This window comes from Mesoplodon mirus, assembly GCF_964341445.2.
Source record: "Mesoplodon mirus genome assembly, chromosome: 17".
Taxonomy (NCBI): Eukaryota; Metazoa; Chordata; class Mammalia; order Artiodactyla; family Ziphiidae; genus Mesoplodon; species Mesoplodon mirus.
Window position 1 is genome coordinate 17,589,948 of NC_138993.1, and position 27,659 is coordinate 17,617,606.

Below are 27,659 nucleotides of genomic sequence, written 5' to 3' on the forward strand. Positions count from 1 at the left end.
TTAATATTATACTAACTTACAGGAAACAACTAGAGAAGAGTGGAGTGTAAAGTCTGTCTTGCTGACCTGAAGTGCAGTAGAAGCTCAAAGGAAATGTGGATTTGGACAACAGAGAAGACTTCCTAGAGGAGGTTGAAAATGAGCTGGGCTTAAAGAATAGATAGGATTAAGTCAGTGAAATGAAGGAATTGGAGACTTACAAGTGCAGAAAATATGAACCAAAGCATGATCAAGTAGGAAGGAGTAAAGTAGAATTACTGGGTTGAAAACAGATTGGTATTGGGGAATAGGTAGGGAAATGAGTGTAACCATGCTTGGGATTGTTTTCCTTCCTTTGCATAAAATGCCCTAATTTCTAATTGAAGAAAATGAGAGTATATTCGGATTGCCTGCAGCCCTTCGAAAATCAAGGTGTGATGATTTGAAGAAAAATCACGATTTGTAAGAAATGTTGGAAGGAATCTAGGCTTAAATTAGATGAGTTTACCTGAAACATTGGGGGTCTATAGCCTTTAACTGAGCAAATCAAGTGAGAAATCTTGAGAGGCAGGGGTTGCATAGCCAAAAGTCTACTATCAGGGATATTTTTTGCCCAGGTGAGATTGACCTTATCACTATGGGAATGATCGCAAGTACCACAGTACTGTTGTTAAGCCAAATAAAAACACTGTACTACTTTTCCAAACCTCTAATTTGCATACAAGCCTTAGCTCAAGTTATGTCCTTTCCCTCATCTTCAGCCGTCTAAATATTCTTAGGCTATCTAGCCCCTGCATGAAGTTTTCCCAGTTCATTTTTCTTCCTCACCCAGAAATACCATTTCTCTCTTTTGTGCTCCTATACCTGACCTAGAACAATTAATACATCCTGCTTTATGGGCAGAAGCTATTTTATTTTTTATTGTATACTCTGCAAGTCTAACATAGTGGGTGCTTGATAAATGGCAGTTGATTGCTGAAAATCAGTAGTGATTTGGTGATAAATTAATATGTTCTGGAAAGGCTGAATACCAGCTAGATAAATATAGAAATGCCCAAGCTCTTGCCTGGTCATTTAGAAGTTCTCCACCTTTTACTGTTTCACTTACCAGGGCTCAGGGCTCCTCTCATTCTATGCTACCTATTAACATTCAAGTCTTAGCTACCTTAAAGTTTTTTTAAAAAAAACTTAAAGCCAGAAACCTGTGGGTGGGGGTATGAATAGCTGGAAAACCTATGAAATTTTGAGGGTTATAAATGATCTGATTGATCATCTAAAACTTTCCAGCAAAGTATAATTTAACTGTTTCCTATTGGCTTTTATTTGTTGTCTCTCTGAGGAGATGGGAGATGGTAGTAGAATGAAAAGTCCTTACATTAAAAAATACTTTTCAAAAAAATTTTTTTCAAGAAGCATTGTTACCATAATCACAAAAATAAATGTATTGAACATCTGCTGCAGTTCTTTAAAGTGACTCTAAAGTTAATTGTATGCTTCTGAATCCCTCCGCTTACTAGAGCTACCTTATTGAGTGAAATGGGTTTTCTTATAAACTTTCTTGGACAATTTTGTAAGAGAGTATCCAAGTCGCATGAAAAAGCTTTCAGAAATCTCAGAAGGCAAAGAAAATTGTGGATCAAATATGTAGCATTTGTTTTCTGCTAGGACATTTAAGTCATATTTATAATGTGATAAGGATTTATTTTTATGTATCCTTAAGAGCTTTTATATAAAATCTATAGGACATTTATGTTTGATTTCCAGAACCTATATAAATATAAATTACATTTTTTTGAAAAGTCTAATGTTGCTGTTGGGTTGGGTTTGGCTTTGAGGGAGGTTGACATATTTGTTATACTTAACATTTAGCCAGAAGTCAGGAATTCAACCAGCAATTAAATAATGGTTCCCACGGTGAAGCAGTTTCCCCTCTACACTGATTTGCTTTATGACCTGTTTTCTAGGCACTCATTTTGACATCACCACTGCCCCCACAAAAAAAAAAAAAAAGTGAGAACTGACTATATCACGGGTACCTAGACCATGTGGAGAAAGGACTGAGACTGGAAGCAGAAAACACATTGTCCCTACAGAGCAAAGTGCCAGACAACAGCTCACTCTAGTAAAGGGCGATAAATGCCACATGAGATGGTCTCCTCAGTTCAAAACTGTAAGTAACTTTAGGGAATTGCAGGGGGACTAGACAGTTGTCTCTGCTGACTCAATAAAAAAATGTCTTCATTTTGTAATTTGTGGCCTGAATGCTTGTAAATAAGATGCACTGAATTGTCAAGTGGTGGACTTTTCTGGTTTGTGGGTGAGAAATAGAATGCAGCCAAAATAGAATGTAGTATTCCCCCAAAAGTAACTTGGGACCTTTGCCTTAAGACCTGAGACAAAAGTTACATGAATTTAGATAACCAGGTTAGAACTAAGTTATTGGGCCTTTGCCTAGATAACCAATTAGAGGACTCTTAGTCTTGATATAGCAAGGAATAGGGAGGTATTATGGCCTCTTGAAACAAAATAATGAAAACTTACAAAATAATGGAATTTTTGGAAATTAAATGTGGCTATACTATATATAGAAGGATTCTAAGAAAGTCTGTTGGCAAAGAAACTGGGCATGTGACTACTGTGGTGATCTAGGAGTGAAGAAAACCTGAACAGAATGGTGGCAATGAGAATGGAGATAAGAGAATAAATTTAAGATATTTCAAAAGAAAAAATTGTAGAACATCATGATGAGTTGGATAAAAGGGGGGGGTGTAAAAAATTACACATTTTCTGTACTGAAAGACAATGATAGTATCACTGAAAGGAGAGAGTTAAGAGAAGCTTGTTTGAGAAGGAAAGATTTTGAGTCCCATTTTTGTAATATTGAATTTAAGATGATATCCAGGCATTCCTTTTGAAATGCTTTGATTAAAAGTCGCTGAAGGGCTTCCCTGGTGGCGCAGTGGTTGAGAGTCCGCCTGCCGATGCAGGGGACACGGGTTCGTGCTCCGGTCGGGGAAGATCCCACATGCTGCGGAGCGCCTGGGCCCGTGAGCCATGGCCGCTGGGCCTGCGCGTCCGGAGCCTGTGCTCTGCAACGGGAGAGGCCACAACAGTGAGAGGCCCGCGTACTGCACAAAAAAAAAAAAAAAAAGTCGCTGAATATACAGAACTGGAATCCTATGTAAAAGTCTGGCTGGAGAGGTAAATTTGTCAGTTATCCACTCAAAACTGATAAGGGTAGACAAGCTAACTGAAGTTCTTTATTAAAGACAGTATATCCCTTTATTTTAAAAAGAAGTACATAAACACATTTACATAAAAAAAATTATTTGATTAGGCATGTTGTCTTAAATGAACATTTCCAAAATGGAATTAAAACTCTCCTTTTTTTCTTAGAGTGTCATATCTCAAGCTTGTGCCTATAGGAAAACCCTACACTGGTATCAGTTATGAAGGTCAGTGACTAAAATGTGTTAATTATTCTTTTTTTAAAAAATTTATTTATTTTATTTATTTATTTTTGGCTGCGTTGGGTCTTAATTGCTGCGCGCTGGCTTTCTCTAGTTGTGGTGAGCGGGGGCTACTCTTCGTTGCGGGTGCATGGGCTTCTCAGTGCAGTGGCTTCTCTTATTGTGGAGCACGGGCTCTCGGGCACGCAGGCTTCGGTAGATGTGGCGCATGGGCTCAGTAGTCGTGGCTCGTGGTCTCTAGAGCACAGGCTCAGTAGCTATGGTGCACGGGCTTAGTTGCTCCGCAGCATGTGGGATCTTCCCGGATCAGGGCTCGAACCCGTGTCCCCTGCATTAGCAGGCAGATTCTTAACCACTGTGCCACCAGGGAAGCCCCTAATTATTCTTGAACCTTACCTTTGCTTCTATTCATTAAACAAAGATCTTTCCCAGTATTACATTGAGGGAATGAAATTGAGAACTTAAAGTCCAAATAATTCAGTCAGTTAAAACTATAAAATTGACATGGCTTTAATTTCTCAAATGGAAAAGCAAGTAATTGAACTGTGGGAAATGTGCTGGTCTCCAGTTTCAAGACACAGTACAGCACAAAGACCTGGCATTCTGGCTGAAGAGTTGTAATAATAAACAGAAATTTGAAAACCAGGAAGACAAGTTTTCCAAGAGTGCAACTGTGGCATTTCAAAAGAGATATAACAAGAAATTCCAGAAGATGGCCAAAAATAGGTTTAGATAATTGAGATTCCTTATTTGAATACTTGTTTTTGATGGAGAAACACAGTTAAGAGGAAATAAAGCTTCTGTCTAAGAGGTCTAAAACATTTTCTCCTTTTCACCCTAAATTAGGTTTGCTTCTGAAGAAACGTGTTAGCCAAAAAAAATCAAATAGGAATTCAGTACTGCTTAAATTGTAGCCAGAAGTTTAAAAAGTGACCAAAGCAAAACAAAAAAAAATTTTTTTAATTAATTGAAAGCAAGTATTTTGATTTTCTAGGAGCTAAAACTTGTTTTATAGGATTCCTATTTAGAAAGTCAAAGCATCTTGATCTGTTTACCTAGTAATTACATGCCCATCATGGGACAGAAATACCACATTACTCTATGTTTTAAATTTCTAATATGTTCTACTTTAATGATATGTAAGGAAACCTAAAATGTTAATCTATGTCTCCAAAATAGCCTTTAAAAAACTCAGTAACATGTCTTCTGAATATACCAGAGTCTTTTATACCATTTTACCTAAATCCTTGAACCATTTGATTAATCCGAATTCAGTGAACCTATGTCTTCAAGGCAGGTTATCCAGAACTGGGAACATTTGTTTCTATATTTCCATCCTAGTTGCATCTGACTTATGTGCCTGGTCTGATGACTTCGACTATCTTTTCATGACTCCTAAATTATGGAGGTAAGTCAAGATTTAATATTGATTATAGTCATGTAACATTCATTCTGAATTTGTATTCCGGTAATATTTATTTAATTACTAAGCACTCGTGGCATTGCATTTTTATTAGCAAATTATGGTATATTCCAGTTTTGGCTGAGCTATTTTACTCTGATTAAATGTATAATTTTGCATAACTATTTTTTTTAATTTATTTCTTTTTGGCAGCGTTGGGTCTTCGTTGCTGTGCGTGGGCTTTCTCTAGTTGCAGTGAGCGGGGGCTGCTCTTTGTTGTGGTGCGCGGGCTTCTCATTGTGGTGGCTTCTCTTGTTGTGGAGCACGGGCTCTAGGTGCATGGGCTCCAGTAGTCGTGGCACACAGGCTCAGTAGTTGAGGCTCACAAGCTCTAGAGCGCAGGCTCAGTAGTTGTGGCGCACGGGCTTAGTTGCTCCGTGGCATGTGGAATCTTCCTGAACCAGGGCTCGAAACCGTGTCCCCTGCATTGGCAGGAGGATTCTTAACCACTGCCCCACCAGGAAAGTCCAGTTTTGCATAACTTTCAATTACTTAGTATTTCTATATACATCTAGACTTTCGTCTCATTTTTTGTGTGATTACCCACATAAACTTCTAGTAGAAGATACCATGGGTTTTTTTCTGTAGTCTTTAACTTGAATCAACTCTTTCAGACTCTTTATGTAAAGTATCCTCATCTATCTTTGAATCTACTATAATTCTTGTTTTTCCAAGTGCCTGTTTACTGAGACTATAGTGTTCCAAATTTTTCAGTTCAGTTCAGTTAAGACTCTTAGATGTCCAGCACTGTGGGGGAATATAAAGACCAATATAAAGCACAATCCCAGTCCTCATCTTAAAAGAACTCATGGAACCTCAGACATTCAGCCAGACTTTCTTGGGGTCTCTTATTACAAGAAGGGTAAGATAAACCTCTCCTGTTTGGCTTCCAACTTGGGAACTCAAAGACATTCAAATTCTTACCAGATTGTGAAATGAGAAAAGTAACATGAAATAGAAACACTTGGTAGTTGGTGTGTTTTACTCAACTGATAGAGTAAAAAAAAACACTTTAAAACAATGATTTATGGATTTGAGGTGTTGGTGTGAAATCTGAAGGTGCAGAAAGCTCTGTATGATTAAATAAGTCTTAGGCACATTTCAGTTTTGGGAGCAAATTCCTATTTGTTTTGCTGTATTTTGTTGCTTATTTATTCTGTGCCATGCTTAATACTCATTTCCCCTTCACCATGTAAGGTGTTAGCTTTTTAATCTATTAAAATATTTTGGGAGTTGGATCGACCTCATAGCTTAGATATATATTAAGGCATTTTCTGAGCTCAGAAATATTGAGATGATGAGTCTTTTGGTGAAATTTGCACATAACTTTTCATCTCAGATAGATCCAATAGAAGGCCTAACAATTCATGACAAAGCTGTTCTGGGACCAAGCTGGTGAGTAAGTATGGTTTTTATGATGTTGTTGATTTTCCAGAAATCTAAGTATTTTTAGTAATATATTTTCATCTCATCTCCATACTTCTTGAACTTTTGTTTAAAACACTAAGTTTGATGTCACACTGGTGTTTTCCACGGGTTCACTGGCTCCAGGAAGGTAATAAAATTTCCCAAATTTCTTTTTAAAAATTTCCTCTTAGTGGCTTTTACATTGCTAAGTGTGCTATTACAGAGTCAACTTCCCCAGCACAGAGGAAAAATAAAAGTAGAATATAGGATAGTTAGAGGTCTTAGCAAGTCTTTTGTTATTCCAGCAAGGTCTCTGTTAATGTGACCATTTCTGTTATTTATGATAGAGAACCAATACAAAGACTTATAAAACTAAGCTGACATTTGTCAGATGTAAACAGAATACAAGACAAATAGAAACAGCTTACAATTCCCTAAATCATATATTTCTCAAGCTCCTTTCCCTTGACCATTTTATATTACTTCAGGCTCCTGAATTCAGATATATTTTGAAAGCAGCCCGAATTAATTTTGACTTTAACATAACCTAAGGATTCTTTGTAATTATGACTTGTAGATTCTTTGTAATTATGACTTGTATATTAAATTGGAGAGTAAAATTCAACACCAGAGCTCCTTTTCAGAAAATCTTTGTAGGGAGAACTTCCAACAACTTATAAGGTTACATTGTTGAGGTTCAAGAATAAGCTAAAATCTTTAGTGCCTAATCAGAAATGAAACTGTAGGTGATGGAAAGAGGCTGAAACAAACATAAGTGGAAGAATAGGGGAGGCCCAACTATCACTGGTATCGTTAAGACTGACAAACCATGCTTTGTGATGACTCATACCTGTGTATCTGAGATGGATTGATAGGAGTATATGATTTGATAGACCAAAGTTTTCAGTTTGGTTGGCCAAGACAAGCTTCTGCCATTATTTTCTTATAATTTCTTATGATTTTCTTATAATCAATTCAGTCGAGAAGTTAAGTGATGCTCATATGAAGATGTTAAAGTCTTTTTTTTTTTTTCCTAAAGCAGGCAAGAGTTTAAATTTGCCTGTGGTGCATCTAACATAAGCCTGTTTTCTTCCAGCCATATGCCTGCCTCCTTTTCTAAAACAAGACTCTTTTCTGCACGTCTTGACATCCCAGTTACAGTGCCCCACTCTATGTTGGAGTGAAGACAAGAGGCTTATTACTTAGATAATCTTGACAGATGTGTCTCCAGATAATATCATCTCTAAAATATTTACTAAAATAAGAAACTCAATCCACTCTGAAAGTACACTTTTCCTAATGAATAATATACATTTTTAAATTTTGGTTATCTATCTCCTTCTAAAAACCTCTGGATTGTGAACCCATGACTTTTGAGGAACTGTTTAATTAAAGGCTTAAGTTATTTTAATTTAAGCCCATTGTCAGTGTTATGAACTGTAGTTAGTGAGCTCTAGAAGGGAAGACCTTCTTTTGCTCCTTGCAGCTCCTTGCTCCCCAGTGTCTAGAATAGTATTTGGCACACAGTAGATGTCAATAAATATTTTCTGACTGAATTAATTAAACATGTATATATTACATGTTTCCATAGGGTCATGTTTCTATTAGCACATTAAAAAGAACATTTTATTTCTCATCTCAAGCTAATTTCCGGCAAGTGTGAATGACTAAGAACACATAATAGCAGTTTAAACATTTCCTGTCTTATTCCTTGCCAACCTGTAGTTACAGTATTTTTTGCTTCACTATTCTTTTAACCACTTATCAGTTTTGAATCATCTTATCAGCAAAGCCCTATACGGAATTAAACAGTGTAACATATATAACCATGCCAACTACACCCAGCTAGTTAAATCACACGCGTGCCCAAAACTTAGCAGACTAGAAATATTGTGCCCTCGAATATGATGCTAGCAAGGGAACCAGGCCAGACACATCATCCCCAAAACTAAGATGACAGACTAAAACAACTAAGTTGGTTTTTTCTGCAGTAAAGAGAGGATGTGTGCCACCAAAAACAAAACACTCATTCATAAGGCTTTTTTTCTTATTTGGGCCATTATTTTCCGTTGCTAACCTTAACGTTACTAATCTTGAAGTATTTTGCACTTTTCCATTATACATAATCTTTTGAGGTACTATTAGGAAATTTTTTTTAAAAACCTTTCTTCCCTGCAACTTAGTACACAAATCTATAAGTAATTACTAGAAATTTCTGGAGTGTAATTTCTTTACTAACTGTAGGGGTTTCACAGAAAGGATGGAAGAGTAAAATTTATGTCAGTATGAGATAATAGGCCATACTATGCCATAACATGCCTCCAACCCTGGCACACACACACACAATCTTTCAGGTATGGCTTTTTCTTCCTTTTTTAAAAAAGACCTACCTGGTCTGATGAAAAGTAAATCTTCCTCCCACACCCAAACCCCACTCACCCAGTTTCCTCTCTACAGGTGACACATATCTTTGCTGAAAATTCCATGAATATAGTTATATGAGTATCATATATCTTTCCGCAGATGGAAACTAGGTACTGCATATAAAGTGGAAATATATTTTTCCACTTTATACATTGTCTTACACCTTGCTTTTTTTCACTTTATGTATATTTGACAATCCTCCCTTCTTAGTTTATAAACTGCTGTCTCATTCTTTTTAAAGGCTGCACGGTATTTCACTGTATGAACCATAATTTATACCCATTCCCTGTTGATGCACTTTGAGTTTACTTCCAATTTTTCGCTGTTATGATGATACACTGTCTCACTTGAATGTGAGTTCCTTGAGAATAAGGATTTTTGTCATGAGTAAATGTTTTAATTCTGAAAAGTTAGTATAGTGTTCAACAAATGTTTAACAGATGTTTTTGAATGAATGAATGGTACTTTTTAAAATGCTTCTCAACTGCTTCCACTCAATGTTTTTTAACCCTGCTATGTGCAGAGTACTTGGTACTCTTTGATCTAATGATTCCCTTTCTAGATATTTATCCTAACATTTTAAAGACATGTGTATAAGAGAAATTCCTACAAGAGGACTCACTAAGTCAAAGTAATATGTGTAGGGGACTTCCCTGGTGGTCCAGTGGCTAAGACTCTGCACTCCCAATGCAGGGGGCTCAGGTTCAATCCCTGGTCAGGGAGCTAGATCCCACGTGCCGCAACTAAGAGTTCGCATGCCACAACTAAAAGATTCTGCATGCCACAACTAAAAGATCCCACATGCTGCAACTAAGACCCGGCGCAGCCAAATAAATAAATATTTTTTAAAAAGTAATATGTGTATGGGCCTCCCTGGTGGCGCAGTGGTTGAGAGTCCGCCTGCCGATGCAGGGGATACGGGTTCGTGCCCCGGTCTGGGAGGATCCCATATGCCGCGGAGCGGCTGGGCCCGTGAGCCATGGCCGCTGGGCCTGCGCATCCGGAGCCTGTGCTCCGCAACGGGGGAGGCCACAACAGTGAGAGGCCCGCATACCGCAAAAAAAAAAAAAAAAAAAAAAAAAAAAAAGTAATATGTGTATTTTAAATGTTAGTAGAAGTTATATGCAAAAGCTTTTTACCAGAGTAGGTGCTAATTGGTAACAAAGGTATTTCTCAACAAGTGGTCAGCACAGTGCTTTACACATAGTAGAGTTAAAACTGTTGAGTGGATTGAGCTCACATTCAAGTGAGAAAAATTTGTTTTTATGATGGCATGTAAGTCTAGATAGAGGAAAGGGCTGATTACTATGCCTAGGAAAGGAGGAAAACAAGGCCTTACAGAAGAGGTACAGTTGAAAGTGGGTCACCCATCTTCTTCATCATTATCATCACTGATAGTTACTGAGTGCCTGCCATGTGCCAGGCAGTGTGTTGAGTGCTTTACATTATCTCCTTTAATCCTCATATATCCTATAAGGGAGATATATTTATTATCCTCATTTGATAGATGAAAAAGTTGAGGCAGAGAGATGTTAAATGACTTGCCCAAGCCATATAGCTAGTAAGTGACTTAGTTGGGATTAGAAATCAAGCAGTCTGATTCCATAGTCCATTCTTGAACGTTTTATAAGTGTTCATGAAGAAGAGAAAGGGAAAGAGGCATTGAAGGTAGAAGGAATGTGCGCCAAAGCACCAAGTGCACGGTGTTGTTTAGAGAGCAGCGTGTAGTCAGTGTGGCCTAAGCACTGTTAAGCTGTGGTTGCCCAAAGATGGTATGGTAGAAGGCCAGAAAGTTAGGGTGAGTACATATTTGACTAACATATATGCCCTAAATATGGAATTTCCAAACAAGAAAATGGCAATTTCTTTTTACTCTAAAAGAGAACAGAGAACCTCATTTCTTTTTCTGAGATTGCTCTGGCATGAGGGTAGTCTCTGGTTTCAGTGTTTTGTTCATGGCAAGAGCTTCAGGCTTTTTTATCCTTTCAAAGCTATAGCATTCAGTTTTGTCTTCAGAGGGTACTGTTCTGGTGCTGACCAGATGGAAGCCTTCCATTAATAAAGTGTCAATCAGTAAGCCGAGGACATTAGTTCCGTTGGCCAGTTTTCGGTTATCAGGTTTTATAGAAACATACCTAGGACACACAAAAATGTTCAATTATAAAACATCCCTTTAATAACCAGCAAAACTAAACAGAAACATTTGATTTATAACCTCAAATAAAGGTATCAAACCATTTTCTGATCAGATATTTTTAAAGACTTCATTTATAAATCCAAGCCAGGACTTTCAGGCTACGGAAAACAGAGACCTTGCTGTGATCTCCAAAGTCATTTTAATTCCACATTTAGGAATATAGCTAACATTGATGAATTTTCATTGAGAAATTATTTTCTGGAGCAAACAATTTGATCAAACAATTAAATTAGCTTAATTTTCATATAATGTAATTTAACTATTTCCAAATTTTGTTTTCAACTTACTAAATATTGTTTTAATCGATTTAATTAATTGATTCCATCTTTTTAATGAACATCTGATACATTTACAGTTTCCCCCATATCTAATTTTACCCATTACCAGCACTGACATTACAAATTTTCTTTTGTGACTTTCTCCTATCAAATGCATTTTTCATGTGAAATTTTGCAGATGTTAAATGTCAAGAAGACTTTATTGTCAATTTTTCTCAATAACTGTCCATTGTTGAAGAGCAAAACATGGGGTCCAGAGGCTTCTGGAGTCAAAATGACAAAACTTTCTGGAAAACTCGATAGATACATAGTATTCAAGAAAAATATACCTGAACTTTTCAGATTGACTATATGTTGCTTTAATAATGTCAACATAACATGTCCATAAAGATATAGCTATATTGCCCCTTCTTTATCTACCATCAGGATATTTTTATATCCTTTGTGTCCTCCCACCATTTGTTTATGAGATGTGAAAAAAAAAAAAAGGCTTTAGTTCCAGGCAGCAACCTAAACTATCTGTGGTTTTATGGGATAAAAAGAGCCTTGGGGTCATCCCTAGCCTCCTTTTAATTATGATTGATAGAGTGGTTATTGTAGCTCACATTTAGAAACTCATTCTAGGCAAAGAAAAAAATTCAATAATAAAATGTAAGAATTATAAAACTACAAAGTACATATCAAAAGCACATTTATGTTTAATACAGCAACTTTTTAACATTAGTAAATCATTTCATCTACCCCCAAACCCCAGATCTTGATTTTATAACCTAGAAACTTTTGTCAAAGAGAAAAAATGTTACAGAACGTCTCACAAAATTAAGATGCAAATAGTATATAGTAGGTGATAACAAAGTGGAATGTACTTGCAAGAAATCACTTGGCCTAAATACTTGATTCCCTAAGAGGCCAAAATGAAAAATGGAAGATTTCAAGGCATAAAAAAAAGATAAAAGAAACTAATGGGAAATGGAAAATCAAAACTTATTTTTAAAACTTAAAAGGCAAGTACACTTTTCCATTTGAGCTAGTTTATAAAGGAAAGGTCAGATAGAAGATGGCTACCAAAGAGACTCTAGAATCCTGTGACCATAACTTGACTTGATAATGTGGTATGGCCCTCTGCAAGATGCGCGCCAAGTATTTCTAGTACTGTGAACTTGAGAGATAATAACTGAGCAACTTGCTAGGTTACCAAGACCTCAGAGTGATAAATCATATTAGTAGAACATACTGAACAGCTGGATGATACACCAGGCTCTGAGCGGCCGTTCAGGCTCACTCCTCCACTTTCCACCTTCAAGAAAAACATCTGAATGGACAGATTCAGACCACAAGGAGTGAGCAAGAAATAAAAATGATTGTAGCTAAATAATTATATACCTAAGGTGGGCCCCTTAAGACCAAGAGCTTTCATCCGATCACCTGAACTCCCAATAATGTCACCTTATTTGGGTTATCCACCTCTACTTTGGAATTGGAACTATAGAAAAAAATCACGACCACTTATAAGCTGAAAAAAATTCTAAACTTCAAACAACTGAAAAGAATACTCTTTGGGGATGCAAGAAAAAGTTTTAAAAATAGCTTCTGGTTTTGGAATTATCTATTTTGGAATTTAAATATAATGTCATTCTCTCATTAAGATGAAAAAAAATTTTGTACTATTTGTAAAACACAAACACTTAACAGCAAAGGGAAAACTACTGTCACTGTGTACACACAAATATCCCAACTTGAGTTTCTAATGTTTTTCAAGATTATAGTCAACTTCTCCAAATGCATAGCTTTTAAAGCGCGTTTAGTATTTCCAGGATAACTTTTTATCTTGCATGTTTCTTCTTGAAATCAATGACACCATTTTTCCTTAGTTTTTTAACTTTTTAGAAAGGAATCCCCGAAGATCTTAATCACACAAATTAAAAAACAAAAACAAAAAACTGGTTATTTCCCGTCTATTTATGTTAGTACCCCACCAACTGTGCCCAGAGGTATCTTAAAACATTTTGAGGTGAAGATAGGGTCTTAGGTTTTCTTCACAATCAGCCTGTTAGCTGGATCTCTTTCCCCAAAATGACATTTCATGCCTCTTTGGAAAGGCAGGAAATTATAAAGCATAAAAACTTAAGAACTGTCCTACTGTCCTACTGTCCTACTGGGTTCTTCAGCTGGTATGCAGGACCAAGGGGTATGTTGTGGGAGGGGTAAACATTGATCATTTCTTATGGTTACTGCAGAAGTTAAGAAAATATCCCAAAATATGTCTGTCTACCTTGACCCCCAAAACGTGCATCTTATTTAAATACTGTCAGTAAAGAACATATGTAGACCTTTTTTTTTTCCCCTCCTGAAAATTAAAGCCAGCTTTCACAGTAAAATAATAGTGGGACAGCATTAAGACATTTCTAAGGGGCGAAAAAAAAGTGTCCGTGACAGTAGAGTGGAAATCCGCCTTAGGGTCCAGCCAAGGATAACAGGAGGAGAAAGTGACTGACTCAGAAGCGACTATCCTTAATATACTGACAGCCTATCCCAGTATTTTGAGTTGTGTAAGAGTGCCAACAATGTAACAGGAGACCAGATTTGCCATGAGATATATCTGCCTTAATGGTGTTTAAAAATAAAGTGGAATGGAGAAAAATCAGTAGCCAAATCAGAAGGACTGAAAGAACAACTGTACATAGTGTAAGGAAATCATGACAAACTGTTGAGGCTTTACTATATACCAGCAACGAAAAGAAACCCTTGGGGAGAAAAAGACTTCTCATTCCATAGTAACAGAACATAATCTATAAAATTGTTTCCTCCTACAACTTAAATGACCATAGTCCCAGTTTTCCCTGGACAATTTTGATTTATTCCTATTGTCCCACATAATAACAACTTCTTCTTTCACTCTGAAAAGTATCCCAGTTTGGACAATAATTACCTGGTCATTCCACCCAACTCTGCTGGTTACTCCCCCCACAAAAAATCATTTTGAGTAATCATTTTTTTCCAAAACTGAAATGAGAAAATTTCAAGTTTGAGGGGAAACATCAGGAACCGGTGTAGAATAGAGGCTTCAAAATACAAAATACCTGATTCCAGTTTGGTTATCAGTCGTGCTGTCAGAGCCGCACTGGAAAACCAGGTCATGGTAAGAAGGTCTTTGTGGAGGCAGTGCAAGTAAGGTCATCTGAGGAGGGAAGGAGTTACTACTCCAGGTCGGTGCTGAAGGTTGCTCTATAAACACTGTAATTCTCCCAGTTAACATCTCGATTGTTTTGCTGCAAGAGCCAAACACCCTGAAAAAAGCTTGAGTGTTTCGGCTTAGGAAATGTACCTCCACAAGAGCAGGTCTTGGCTGTAGCAGGTGTTCTTGGTTTAAGAGATCCACCAGAGGATCAAGTTCATAGAATATAGCCTCCCTCTGAAGCCTGAGATAGTCTGAAAAGTCAGTGGGTAATAAAAGCTGGTGAGTTCTCAAAAAATCTAAGATGAAACTAAATAAAACACCATCTCTGTCCACAAAAATCTGGCCACCAACCATCTTGAATTCTTGGTCTCTGCCATCTAACATACGTGTCAACCGAGAGGCAGGAAACTGCTTTAAGGTTGAAGACCTTGTGGTGAATATCTTCCCTCCCACGTTCAAAGTGACCAGTTCCTGACTACTCATTTTCCTCTTGCTTCACACTAGAGGCTACAAACCATCAGGCACAGACTTAGGAACTTGAAAGTCAACCTGTAACCACAAACGTTACATATGATTAAGAAATGTAGGGGAGGGGAATATAACAAAAACAGAGACCTCGATTTCCAGGTAACTACTGTTAAAGCAAATAGTGTGTCCATAGCTGTGTTTACAAATTTGAGAGTTGCCTGGGAACGTACAGTATACAGAATGAAAAAATAACAGATGAGGAACTCCATAGTTTAAGGAAAACTGCCAATATGTCTGAGGACATGTGTCAAATTGATCCCTTTACTGTATCCCATTAAAAAAAAAAAACCTTCATAAAAACCTCTTGTAAATCTATATTAAAAAATTATATATATATATATACTGGGAGAAGAAAAGCATTCCCCCTCTCCAAACCTCTTATCTACTATGAGTCCTCATGGCAGAGGTAATATTTATAGATAAACATTGTCTTAATTTTTTATATCCCTTTAGCAATTTAGTGGCTAATCTTGGATTGTCAGTTGGGGATAAGGCAGTCATTACCTCAACTAGCAGCTTATTTTGACTACTCTTCTCATAACTAGAATGATTCTTCTGTACTTGAAATTTAGTTGCCACCTTCTTTTCCTGTCCCTGCTTGTATTACCTCCTCTCAATCAAATTAATGGACTTGGGTAGAGACCCTCTGGACTGTCAAGGAATGTCTTGTCCCATGACAGAAATAAGGTTGACTGAAAGCAGTTCTAAGATAAAGTCACGTCTTGTTTTCATCTGAATTCTAAACAAGGTGAAAAAATTAAGTATTTTTGTTCTGTGGGAGACAGGGCATCTTTATCTCATGTGAGCAGATAGGACAGCCTTAGTGTTTAGCTGATTATTTTGTACTTTATAATAGCTGATAGATTGTTTCATCTATCGTTAAATTAGTCTTACTACTCTTAAAAAATTCTTTAAACAAGTGAATTGATTGGTTGTACAGTTGCCATGATACTTTGGAACAACACTTAGCTGCCAGTAAAAAGGCGGCTTTTCCATTTCCTGCTCTTGCAATGTGTTTTTTTGTTTGTTTTTACCCATGCCTTTGCTTGCACAGTCACCTAACAGTTTTGTAGTTTACCTCCAAACTCCTCTGGTGATAAATTTACAAAACCTAAGCAGATAAAAGGCAAGCTGAAATAAATCTCCACCCTCCTTAAAACGTAAACTTCACATAAGGTAATGCCAGTTTTTGTTTACATGAGATTTACATTGTACCAAAAAAAGAAATCAACCCTCTGCAGAAAAAGTTGGAAATTCAATCCATATCTTATTCCCTTTGTAAAGAATGTTCACTCTCAAAAAAAAGTTGCTTTACAAGAGTAGTCTTTATTACATGCTTAAGAACAATCATTATTACACTACCTCATCAATATTAAATCATGTACTCTCTCACATCCCCTTTTTTCATAGCATAAACACAACCAGTATTAGGGGTAGGATGCTTATTTCAAAAGCACTTTAAAAAGGAAGGAGGGTTCAGGACTACACTATTAAATTTCACTTTTATCTTTATACTACCTAATTTCAACAACATGTGTAGGACATTGTTTTTGAAAGGAATACTTGTGGAGGAAAATATCTGACTGGAATCTTGACCAAATCTGAACTACCACTCTGTATTCTGACAAATTTCTAACAAAAGACACAGAACTATGTACTTCAAACAGATTTTATAACAGTTTATATTTGCACACAAATTCTGCCACATTGTTCAGCACCACCAAAGTAAAATTCTTTAATCTTTCACTGAAAATGAAAAACCCATCTGCCAACTGTTCCCAGTAGAAAACTGATTGTTCTACAAAATCAGCTGATTTAGTCAGGTAGGAACTAAAGTTTGAAAGATTGTCTTTCCAAGTTGTGATTTCATCAAATAAAGACCATTCTAGGAATATGGTAGGACTGAAGAAAATGAGAAAGCCCAGCAGAATGATTACCACAAATAACAGATAAAAGTTCCAAGGAATCTTGCTAATGAATGTGCCAGTGTCTTGAGGCAAAGAAAGTTTATCCACATCTACTAGTTTTATGTCTTCCCACTGACTGGTATCAAAGTTCTTCATTAAAGGGCTTGAGGGCAAATTAGAGGGAGGCAAAGGAGTTTCCTTGATGACTTTTATTTTCTCCCTGAACTCCTGCATCTGTTGCAGAAATATGATGGGTTCTGACACATCTTTGAAAGCCTCAGCAATGTTAAAGGCCATTCGTTGTTCCTGCAAGATGGTGTTGAGTTTGTTGATCTCTGGGTCATAGGCCTGCATAACTGCAAGTTTCATGGTCTCAAAGTCAGAAAGGATTTCATTCTTCTTTTGATCTAATGTGTGTTGTAACTTCTCAAAAAACTCCTTCACTTTATCTGAATCTTTAGTCAGCAACTGTAGAGATTTCCTTTTGCTAGTTTCCAAGGTATCCAAGCGAGAAAGAGCATCTCCCCGACGCCAGGTCTCAAAGCTCTGGAAGAGGGACTCAAAGGCATCCCTTTCCTGAGCATAGGCATCTTCGATAGAACAGAAGACATGCTTGGTGTGGTCACCACGAGTAGCACAGATCCCACAAATCAGCTGCATATCAGTCAGGCAGAAAATGTTGAGAGGCTGCCCCAAGTGTCCTTTGCACACTGGCATTTTGGGAGAGATCTTGATCTTGTTATACTTTTCCACAATACCCTTCAGGGAGTAATTAACCTGCAGGCTACTGACCCCGGTGGCTGAAGTTTCCTTGCGGCATGTGGGGCACTTGAATGGAGATGATCTCCACAATGAATTCCGCACGTTCCCCTCTAAGATCCCTTCTAAGCATTTTTTGCAAAAGTTGTGCGAGCAAGGCAAAACTCGAGGATCGTCAAACAGACTGCAACAAATTGGGCACGTGAGATCTTCTTCAAGCAGCTCCATCACATCTCCTACCAGAGAGAAAGAAACATTTTATTTTACTCCAGTAACCCCTTCATTTGGACTATGGACTAGTTAGAAGAAACCATCTTCACAGCCATTAAAAATGATTTTTCACTGAAATAACCAAACAAAGGAAATAAGTGAGAAATTTGTGAAGGGAATGCACACCAAAGCAGATTTAATCTGCTGGGACTAGAACACGCTCCTTATTAGTAGGGCTCCCTGTACACAAGGCCTTTGTGTGGGCTTTCCAACAACAGTCTTTGGCTGAGACAGGGTTAGGACTAGGACAACTGCAAGTTGAGCCAGCAGGACCCAACTGCTTGTTTTAAAACAGAGCTGACTACTAGCTGTCAGAAACAAAGCCACTCAGTGTGTGAAGAGAATGAGCTCTTTAGTCTGGGCCCACAATTATAAAATGGTATGCTATTTAAAGAAAGCAGCACAGAAATATAAATCCAAGCCTGCACTCTCACGTAGACTTTTATTAAAAACTGGCATATTTTTCTATTTCAAAGGCTAGATTACAATTATTAAAATCAGAGGTAAAAACATAAAATGAGACAGCTGCAATTCATTCTTCCCTAGAGAATTAAGTGAATATTTTTTCAAACCACTGGAACAGTAATCAAAGCCAGTGGGGACAAACCTGGGCGTCCCTAAGACTCTTCCAGGGCATCTGTGAGGACAATACTATTTTCATAGTAATACTGAGATGTTATTTACTTTTGGCACAATGTTGGCAGTGCACTGTAAAAAAAAGCAATGGTGAGTAGACACTGCTGGAGGCTTAGCAGGAATCGAACAAGGCAATAGGTAGCACCAAACTGGATTCCTGGTTATTGTATTCTTCACCACCACATACCCACGGTGGGGGCAGGGGTGAGGGCAGCCAGTTTCATTTTAGAATGTTCTAGATGAAGCAGTAAAAATTACTCATTTTACTAAATCTTGATCCTTGTGGACATGTCTTTTTAATATTTTGTGTGACAAAATATGAAGTAACCACAAAGCATTTCTACTGCATACCAGCAGATACTGTCTGGAGGAAAAGCAATTAGGTGATTGAGCTACAAGCTAAATCAGCTGCTTTTTTCATGGAACACCATATTTACTTGAAACAACAAATGACGAACTATAGCTGTGCAGACTTAGGTATCTGGCAGATATTTTTTTGAAAATGAACAAAATGAACCCATCACTTCAAGGGAAACAAATGACAGTATTTCTCGCCAATGATAAAAAGTTGAATTTTTGAGTGAAAATTGGATTTTGGAAAATATATTTGCCACTTAAGAGCTTGTAATGAAACAAGTGGTGATATTAACATGTGGGTTTTGGCTTTTTTAGAGGAGAGATCATGTATAATGAAATATGTCACTATTTGGAGATCTACATTACACAGTGAACTAATTGGTTCAAATCACCAATGCATGTTATAAATCATACATTCTAATACAGTTAAATATCTATATATAATACACATGTAAATAAAAGCTCTTGGGAGCCTTAGTTTTTAAGTGTAAAGGGGTCCTGCGACCAAAATATTTGAGATCTCTGACCTAGAGAATACCATAGAGAATACCAATTCTCAATTCAAGTTTATTCTTTTATAATGTACATTTTAAAACTTTTATCCCTGAAGTTTTAGAACCACAAATAGTGCTAAATATGTCCTCATTCAGTTTACTGAGGGATATATACACACACACATATCACATTACCACCAAAGTAACAAAGTAGGGTCTACTAATCTCTATGCCATCTTATAACCAAAAGTAAGTAATTTTTATTATATAATACTTTTTTTAAAAAAATATTTATTAATTTATTTATTTATTGGTTGTGCCGGGTCTTAGTTGCGGCAGGTGGGCTCCTTAGTTGCGGCTCGTGGGCTCCTTAGTTGCGGCTTTCGGGCTCCTTAGTTGCAGCTTGCCCGCTTAGTTGCGGCACGTGGGCTTCTTAGTTGCAGCATGCATGTGGGGCCTATTTCCCTGACCAGGGATAGAACCTGGGCCCCTTAACCACTGCGCCACCAGGGAAGTCCCAGTAAGTAAATAAATGTTAACAGTAATTTTAAGAATCACAAGTGGAGCTACAATCTAGAAGATAAATAGTATTTAAAAGATAAGCTGAACTTGCAAGACTAATTAGTTTATGGTTTTCTATTAGGTTGTGAGAGATATATGTATTACAAATATACAATACATATATATGTAGAATTAAAGCAGAGTATTCTGTCAAATTTAGTGTTACATGGCAAAAATGGTGATGAAGCTTATTTTTCTGAAAAATCTTTTGTGACATGGCAAATCATACAACCTCTGAAAAGCACTGAGAAGAGAACGGCTACAGAGACTGAGGTTAGTGTGCTCTCTAAGAAGTTACCAAGCAGCTATAAAACATTCTGACTCTTCAGAGCAAAGAAGGAAAACTTTTGATGATCTTCCATCACTAGTCCTGGGGTTCTACACTTTATCACCTCCATTGACCTCTGTCGTCTTTCACCTAAGAATTTTATGCTAAGGCTAGGTTTTGGAGTAAACTGTAGAGACAGGAAAGTAATGGCAGCAGCATTCACTAAAGTAAACCTAAGTTACTCATCCTTGCAAGGTTAATACTTCCAGAGAATCCTATCCAAGCATAGTAAGTAAATAAAAGGAAGAACAACGGATACCAAGTTTTGTCATGAGAAGGAGAAAAAGGGCACCCAAGACAAAGAGAAAATTTGAAGAAAACTGAGGGACCAGGAATTGAAGAAAACTGAGGGACCAGGAAGAGTTTTAAGGCAATCAAATATGATCAAAAGGAAAATGTCACACACAGGAAAATTTAGAAATAATAAACAGTCATCCCAAAGCCACAATCAACTTACAGCTCTGAAAAGGAACCAGAGGAAAAAAGTTGGTATTTGGAAAGTCCCTTTTTAAAAAAAATTGCATCAAAATCATGGTAGATCCTATTGTTCCACTTTTAGTGATATAACTTAAAAATTTTGGTTTATAATTTCAAGATTCTCATTTTAATCCACATTAAAACTAAACACTATTTTCTTTTCTTAGCTTTATACTCAAAACTTTAATCACAAAACTATGTGACCACTTCCACAGCTGACTTTTAGAGAAAACGGAGACATATAGCCTAACAACCCAAGAAACCATGGCAAGTTTGTTGCCTTAAAAGTTTTAAAGGAAAATACATAATAAGGTTTTTAGTCTCACTAAGTGAAGGGTATGCTTTTCACAGTAAAGGAACTTATAGATCCTTTTCTTAAAGTGTGGCTAACACATAAGAATCTAAATAAATCAATTGAGCTTCCTTTGACGAAACCAAGGTACATATCCCCCCCCTTCTGGGGGACAAATATAGATATCAAGAAATTTTATGTGAACAAAATTACTGTTCACCAGTGATAAAATTTCAACTTAACCAATGTCAAATTAAGTATATAAAGGCAAATAAGTTTTCCAAGATTCATTTCTTCTTTTGAATTAAAAATTTCCCAAGAGTTATTTATTTATTTACTTATTTATGTATTTACTTATTTAGGCCACGCCATGCGACTTCTGGGATGTTAATTCCCCAGATTGAACCCATGCCCTCAGCAGTGAAAGCGTGGAGTCCTAACTACTGCACCACCAGGGAATTCCCAACAATTTCCCAAGTTTTATACCAACAAAGAAAGTAGCCAAATATATACCTAGTTATCTACCACCTCTCTGGTTTTCAACTTCATTTTCCTACCATATTTATACTTTAAAATATACTTTTTAATTTATGTAGAATAAAACTCACTCCTTTCAGTATGCCGTTCTATGAGTTTTGACAAAGGCACAGTTGTATAACACCACCACAGATTTATTTTTAAGCAAACATTCAAGATATCCACACTTAAGGAAGACTATGAAAACTGTTTGATCAATACTACCTTGAGTGGGTATATAGCAACAACAGTCTCTGCAAATGAAAACAGTAACACAACAACCAGAATATTAAAAATGGAAAAGCCAACACTTACAAAGGAGTCATAAAATAGAAGTAAAAGCTAATATATATGACTTCTCCCTCCTGGAGGCCCTTTTGTTTTTATATGATCAACCCAAAATGATTACAATTGAACAGGTGCTCATTTTATTCACTCTTAAAAGGTAATTTTAATAAAATCTTTTGGGCTTCCCTGGTGGTACAGTGGTTAAGAATCCACCTGCCAATGTAGAGGACAGGGGTTTGAGCCCTGGTCCGGGAAGATCCCACATGCCGCGGAGCAACTAAGCCCGTGCACTACAACTACTGAAGCCCATGCGCCCAGAGCCCATGCTCTGCAACGAGAAGCCACCGCAATGAGAAGCCCGCGCACCACAACAAAGAATAGCCCCCGCCCGCCGCAACTAGAGAAAGCCTGTGTGCAACAATGAAGACCCAACACAGTCAAAAGTAAATAAATTTATTTAAAAATAAATAAACCCTTTTAATTAAAAGAAACTTTCCTATTAAATCTTTGAACTTCATTCGTTGATAGCAATATAAAGTTCAAAATAATACCCATGATTTCTTTTCCAAATCCCATTACAGAAGAAAAAGAAAAGCCAATATATTATACCTTATATCTGAGATTTAAATCAAATTTCCATCCTGCTTTGAGGCATCTCTGAATTCAGGAATTTCAAAGCAGTATCTAAATACCTAACAAGTAACTAGATAGCAAATTCTGAAACTCACTTCATAGACAAAACTAAATTATGTGAGCTCTACTAAACAGACAGCCACCAATCAACCTTATCTTAGAACAAAGCTTAGAATAAAAGAGCTCACCTTTAAAAAAAATCACTTCCTCTCATCCCACTAGTTAATCTTATTTTCAAGTTGTATACTGTATTTTCAAGTAGTATACTGATATTTTAGTATGAGATCCACTAATAATCATTTCTTGAAACTTACTAAGAATCTATTAACAACTATTGAATCTAGGTAGAGGATGTAAGGATATCTATTGTTATATATATATATATATATATGTATATATATATATATTTTTTTGCGGTACGCCAGCCTCTCACTGTTGTGGCCTCTCCCGCTGCAGAGCACAGGCTCCAGACGCACAGTCTCAGCGGCCATGGCTCACGGGCCTAGCCGCTCCGCGGCATGTGGGATCTTCCCGGACTGGGGCACGAACCCACGTTTCCTGCATCGGCAGGCGGACTCTCAACCACTGCGCCACCAGGGAAGCCCTCAAGTTTTTTTTTTTTTTAATACTCTATATCAATGTGTTACTAACACCTCATTCTGGCTTTTAGAGACTGTTCTAAAACTTATATGATACAAACAGGATAAAGTGCGATTAAGAAAAAGACAAAATTTCTGATAACTTAAAAAAGGAATATTAAAATTAATATACCATATACTCCAATAAAGATGTTAAAAAAAAACTTGAGCCATAAAAATAAAATAAAATAAATATACCACATATAGCATCTAAAATAGCTTATCTAATTGTTATGTGGCCCTTGCAAACAAAATGTAATTTACCTTTGTGTCCATATAAGACATAAGTAACTTACCTTTTCTGGCATTATCCTAGAATAAGTAGTAGTCAAAATTTCCTCCAAGGTATTTCTAGTAGAATTCCTGATAAGTAGGGCAAAATAAACCTAGTACAGAAGGTCCAGCAGCTTGGAAGGCCTACCTACTCAGAAAATTCACAAGTTTTTGGACTAAGGTGACAGTCTCAAAAACAAAAAAACTAGGTCATTACCTTCATAGTCCAGAAAAACTTGGAAAAAATGAGTTTTTTCCTTTCCTTCATTTTCTTCTCTGTGCCACTATTTTGCCTCGACTTTTCCTTTGTTTATTCTTCTTTTAACTCATCTTCCCCATTCTATTTCAAGGAATGAAATCTTTTGATTTCCTCTTATTCCTTCCTTATCTCACACCTCCTCTTTACCTTACTTCTTATGTTTCTTTCCCTATTTTCTTTTCCCTGTGTCACCTGATAATCACCCAAGATATTCTGTAATCCTGTAAATCGGCAGCATTAAATCAATAGTTTTAGGATACCAGCTAGATCAGATATCCCTATCCCATTTTTGTACAACTACTGAGAAATCTATGAGGACACCGAATGGTGTTGAATCCCATTCTCTCCCACCCAGATGAAATCAATTTGAATATAATGAGGGTCTGAATTTGAAGGAAACATACATATAGCCCAAATTATTCTTCTGGTCTGGTACGAACCAAACCCAGATTACTTATCTTTACCCGTTAAGAGTTAAAATTAACTTAAATTGGAACTACTGACTTCTGCAAAGGTTTTACAAACGAGAAATGTCTGGTTTCTTTTCTCCCAAATAAATGTCAACAGGTTTAAATGAAGGTAGCAAAATTCTACCCCTAGAACAAATTGTCTTCTTTCACAACAATAAACTTGGCAATCATTAACCTAAATTATTATCCCCAACAGGTTGGTATCTATTAAAAGTTTTCATCATCTAGCTCTGCATTTGAGGTTGATTCCAGCTTTCAGAAAGTACTGTCAAAGTCTAGCATTCAGTACACAGCAAGCTAGATCTATGTAGATAAGTGAAATTATTTACATAGTATGTAATACTGTGCCAAGTGAAAACAAGTATTTAGTGGATAACTAATAAGTACTACCTACCTGCTAATAAGAACTTACTTCTGAGATGGAAGTGTAATTGGTCTGAACAAAGTTCCTTTTGCTCCATGTAGAATTATATACGCATTTTATTCTAAGTAAAACTGATCTAGAAAATATTTCAAGTAGAAAGCTAATTATGCTAAACTTTAAGCAAGTTTTAGGTTGGCTATATTCTATATACTATGTTGGCACTCCTCACTCATATTCAATACTGCACATATGCAGGGGAAGAAAGGAAGAGCTCCTCTGGGAGTTTTAAATGGAGAGCCAGGTTACTGCCAAGGAGATATACTTGTGGTGCTTATGCCACAGGAAAGACAATAATTTAAACTATTGGCAAAAATTTTCAGCTCAACTTTTCCTTAGAAATATATTTACATCTATAATGCAAATGAATTAGAAAGCGTTCACATTATGGGAATTTGCTTTATATTTACAGAAGGCTTAACTGGAATGTAACTATTCTGTATGTCAAAGGACACCTGTTTTTGGTTAACTGTTATGAGTACTATTCCTCTAGCACCATTCTAGTATCTAAGCGTCCCAAGGCAAGGTAATGATAATGGCAGTGTCTTTCATGAATAACAAAAATGGATAATCCAATGATCTAATGATATTTTAAAAGATGAAATATAAGCCAAAAGTCAATTCCTGCCCTAAATTCAGAAATATAGCACATTTACAAAGGTATTGTTACTATAAAAGGTGTGATAACTGCCTTACAAAAGGACATAGAAAGCTGACACCATACTGAAGTTGGAGAGGTTATCCATGCAAGTGGACTATGTTTTTCTAAAATTATAAAAATAATTTGTGATTATAGAAAATTCAGAAAATACAGGAAAAAATTACCCATAGTTACATCGGCAAGGAATAACCATTATTATTATTTTGGTATATTTCTTCTAACATTATTTTGGCACATTCCTCCCAATCCTGTGTGTTTGCACACACACATATTTTAACAAAACTGGAAGCATAACACAACTTTGTATCCACTTTTTTCATTTGTTTTATCATATACATTTCCCCTATTGTTATAAATTCTTCTAAAACATGACAGTCTATCTTATGGATATGCTGTTTCTTATTGATTGTTTGTTTTGGGGGGATTATAACATTTTAATGAACACTCTGTAGAAATGTCTTAGTCCAATTGTTACGTGGGTCAAAGAGTAGGAACATTCTTTTTTAAATTTTTTTTTTTTTTTTTTGGTACGCGGGCCTCTCACTGTTGTGGCCTCTCCCGCTGCGGAGCACAGGCTCCGGACGCGCAGGCTCAGCGGCCATGGCTCACGGGCCCAGCCGCTCTGCGGCATGTGGGATCTTCCCAGACCGGGGCACGAACCCGTGTCCCCTGCATCGGCAGGCGGACTCTCAACCACTGCGCCACCAGGGAAGCCCAAGTAGGAACATTCTTAAGGCTCTTGAAAAGACTGCCAAGTTTCCCTCCAGAAAGGGCATACCACTTTCTGGATTCTGACCAATGATGTAGGACAGTGCTCCACCTCTCCATGCAATTCCCAACCTTACAACAGAATCATACTTTTATAGAGCTTAGTAAAAAAATAAGAAAAAGGCATACTTTTTTACCACACACTTTTTTACCATACCTACCTAAGTTTAAAATATAAAACAGTTTAAGGCAGTTAATATTAGTATGTGTCTACATATTACCAATATATAAGAATATACGGTGCTAAAAGTTATGGGGTAGGAATAAAACAGAAGTACTGGGCTTAAAAACATCTTAGAGATCAGTTAGCTAAACACCTAACTTTACAAGTGAAAAACCTGAGCCTCCCCTGCTCCCCCAAATTGTACACACAACAAGCAAGGCATAGGACCTGAGTTTCCCAATTCTCAGGCTTTAGCACTATCCAGAAAGTGGGTCAGGAATTCAGTATCCTCATTCATCAAATGGAGAAATTTAATCATGAGCTCTCTAAATCCCTTCTAAAATTCTATAATTTTTACAAACTAGGTTGTAACAGGTTCTCCAGTGAAGGGTAAAGAGCACTGAACCTGCATCTGAATACCTAGCTTTAAGCACTAGTTTTACCCTTCGTGGAATGAGGATTTTTACAGTACCTACCTCATAATGTTCTTGGAAAGACTAAGTAATGTGTGATAATTTTGTAAACTACTGAGCTACATAAGTGTAAGGTGATTTAATTACATAGGTGTACAGATACTGTGAAAATTGTAAATACTCATTTACAGTGTTATGTTAGAGCATGAGTGTATTAACCAAGAAAGGTCCTAAAGGAGAGTTGGACTCCCTTGAACTGTAATTTCAAGGGAGGACAAAGTAACTATTACCTAGCATGGCAGGTACAAAGCATGTTCGTGGAAATGGGCATAGCTGAACAACAGCTATGGCAGAAGTAGGGCCAGGTAACCAATAAATGTAGAGAATGTATAACCTGGTGTTATGGAAGGACTTGCCAGAGAGGTTTAGTACATCAGCTGGTGCAAAAAAGATGGTATTTTTAGGGAAAGATAGGAGAGCATGAAGAAACATATGTGCTTATTGTGCAAGACAGAAGTATAACCAATTAATCAATAGCTCCATCAAGTTCTACCAGAGGGAGTGGCTATGTAAAAGAAATTCTGCATTTAAAATACCTTTTATATAAAGGTCTGTAGAGTCAGAAAACTGAAGCCCTGTTGTATAAGCCGTAGCAGCAGTGACACAGAAGGAAAAAGAAACCTATTAAGAAAAAAGAAAGAAAAGCTGTTGTAGCCTCTTTTCTTTTGCAGTATGAATCTTTGGATTATAGTACGTTTCAAATAATTGTCACATAAAGAATTTCCAAGTATGGAATCAATTTTTCTGAGTTTTGACAAAATATGAAAAGAACAAAGACCATCCATGAGGGTGGGAACACATACATTCTACACAGAGTTCAATTTTGAAAGGTTCTGGGCCTGACGAAATTGGGTGCTTTCTTTTTTTGTTGGTTCTTGTTTGTTTATTTGTTTTTAACGTAGGGAAAAGTATTGTAGTTTACCTCTGTCCCCTGCAAGCAGGTGTATTGGTCAGGGTTACTATTTCCCAGGGCAGAGCAATCAGGTTTTGGTTTTTTTTTTTTTTTTTTTTTCACGTCGTGACTGGAGACTACTGTAAAGAAAGAACAAAGAAAGAGAGGGTATTATGCATTTATGTGCACAGGGTCCTTAG

General features: G+C 36.8%; 1 protein-coding gene and 1 long non-coding RNA gene across 2 annotated transcripts in view; one reads left to right on the forward strand and one right to left on the reverse strand.

Moving 5' to 3' along the window:
* The first annotated feature begins 1,949 nt into the window (after positions 1-1,949).
* LOC309792808 overlaps positions 1,950-27,659 on the forward strand; it is a 28,569-nt gene continuing 2,859 nt past the window's right edge. Inside the window, exons 1-3 of the long non-coding RNA XR_014291802.1 lie at positions 1,950-2,149; positions 3,376-3,434; positions 4,791-4,857. This is a non-coding gene — a long non-coding RNA (uncharacterized lncRNA). The remainder of the gene's footprint in view (positions 2,150-3,375; positions 3,435-4,790; positions 4,858-27,659) is intronic.
* On the reverse strand, positions 16,219-27,601 carry TRIM13 (tripartite motif containing 13). Its single transcript, XM_082602647.1, has 2 exons — positions 27,490-27,601; positions 16,219-17,825 (listed from the first exon to the last, which is right to left on the reverse strand). The coding sequence occupies exon 2, from the start codon at positions 17,815-17,817 to the stop codon at positions 16,594-16,596; it is 1,224 nt and encodes a 407-aa protein (XP_082458773.1). The 5' UTR covers positions 17,818-17,825; positions 27,490-27,601; the 3' UTR covers positions 16,219-16,593.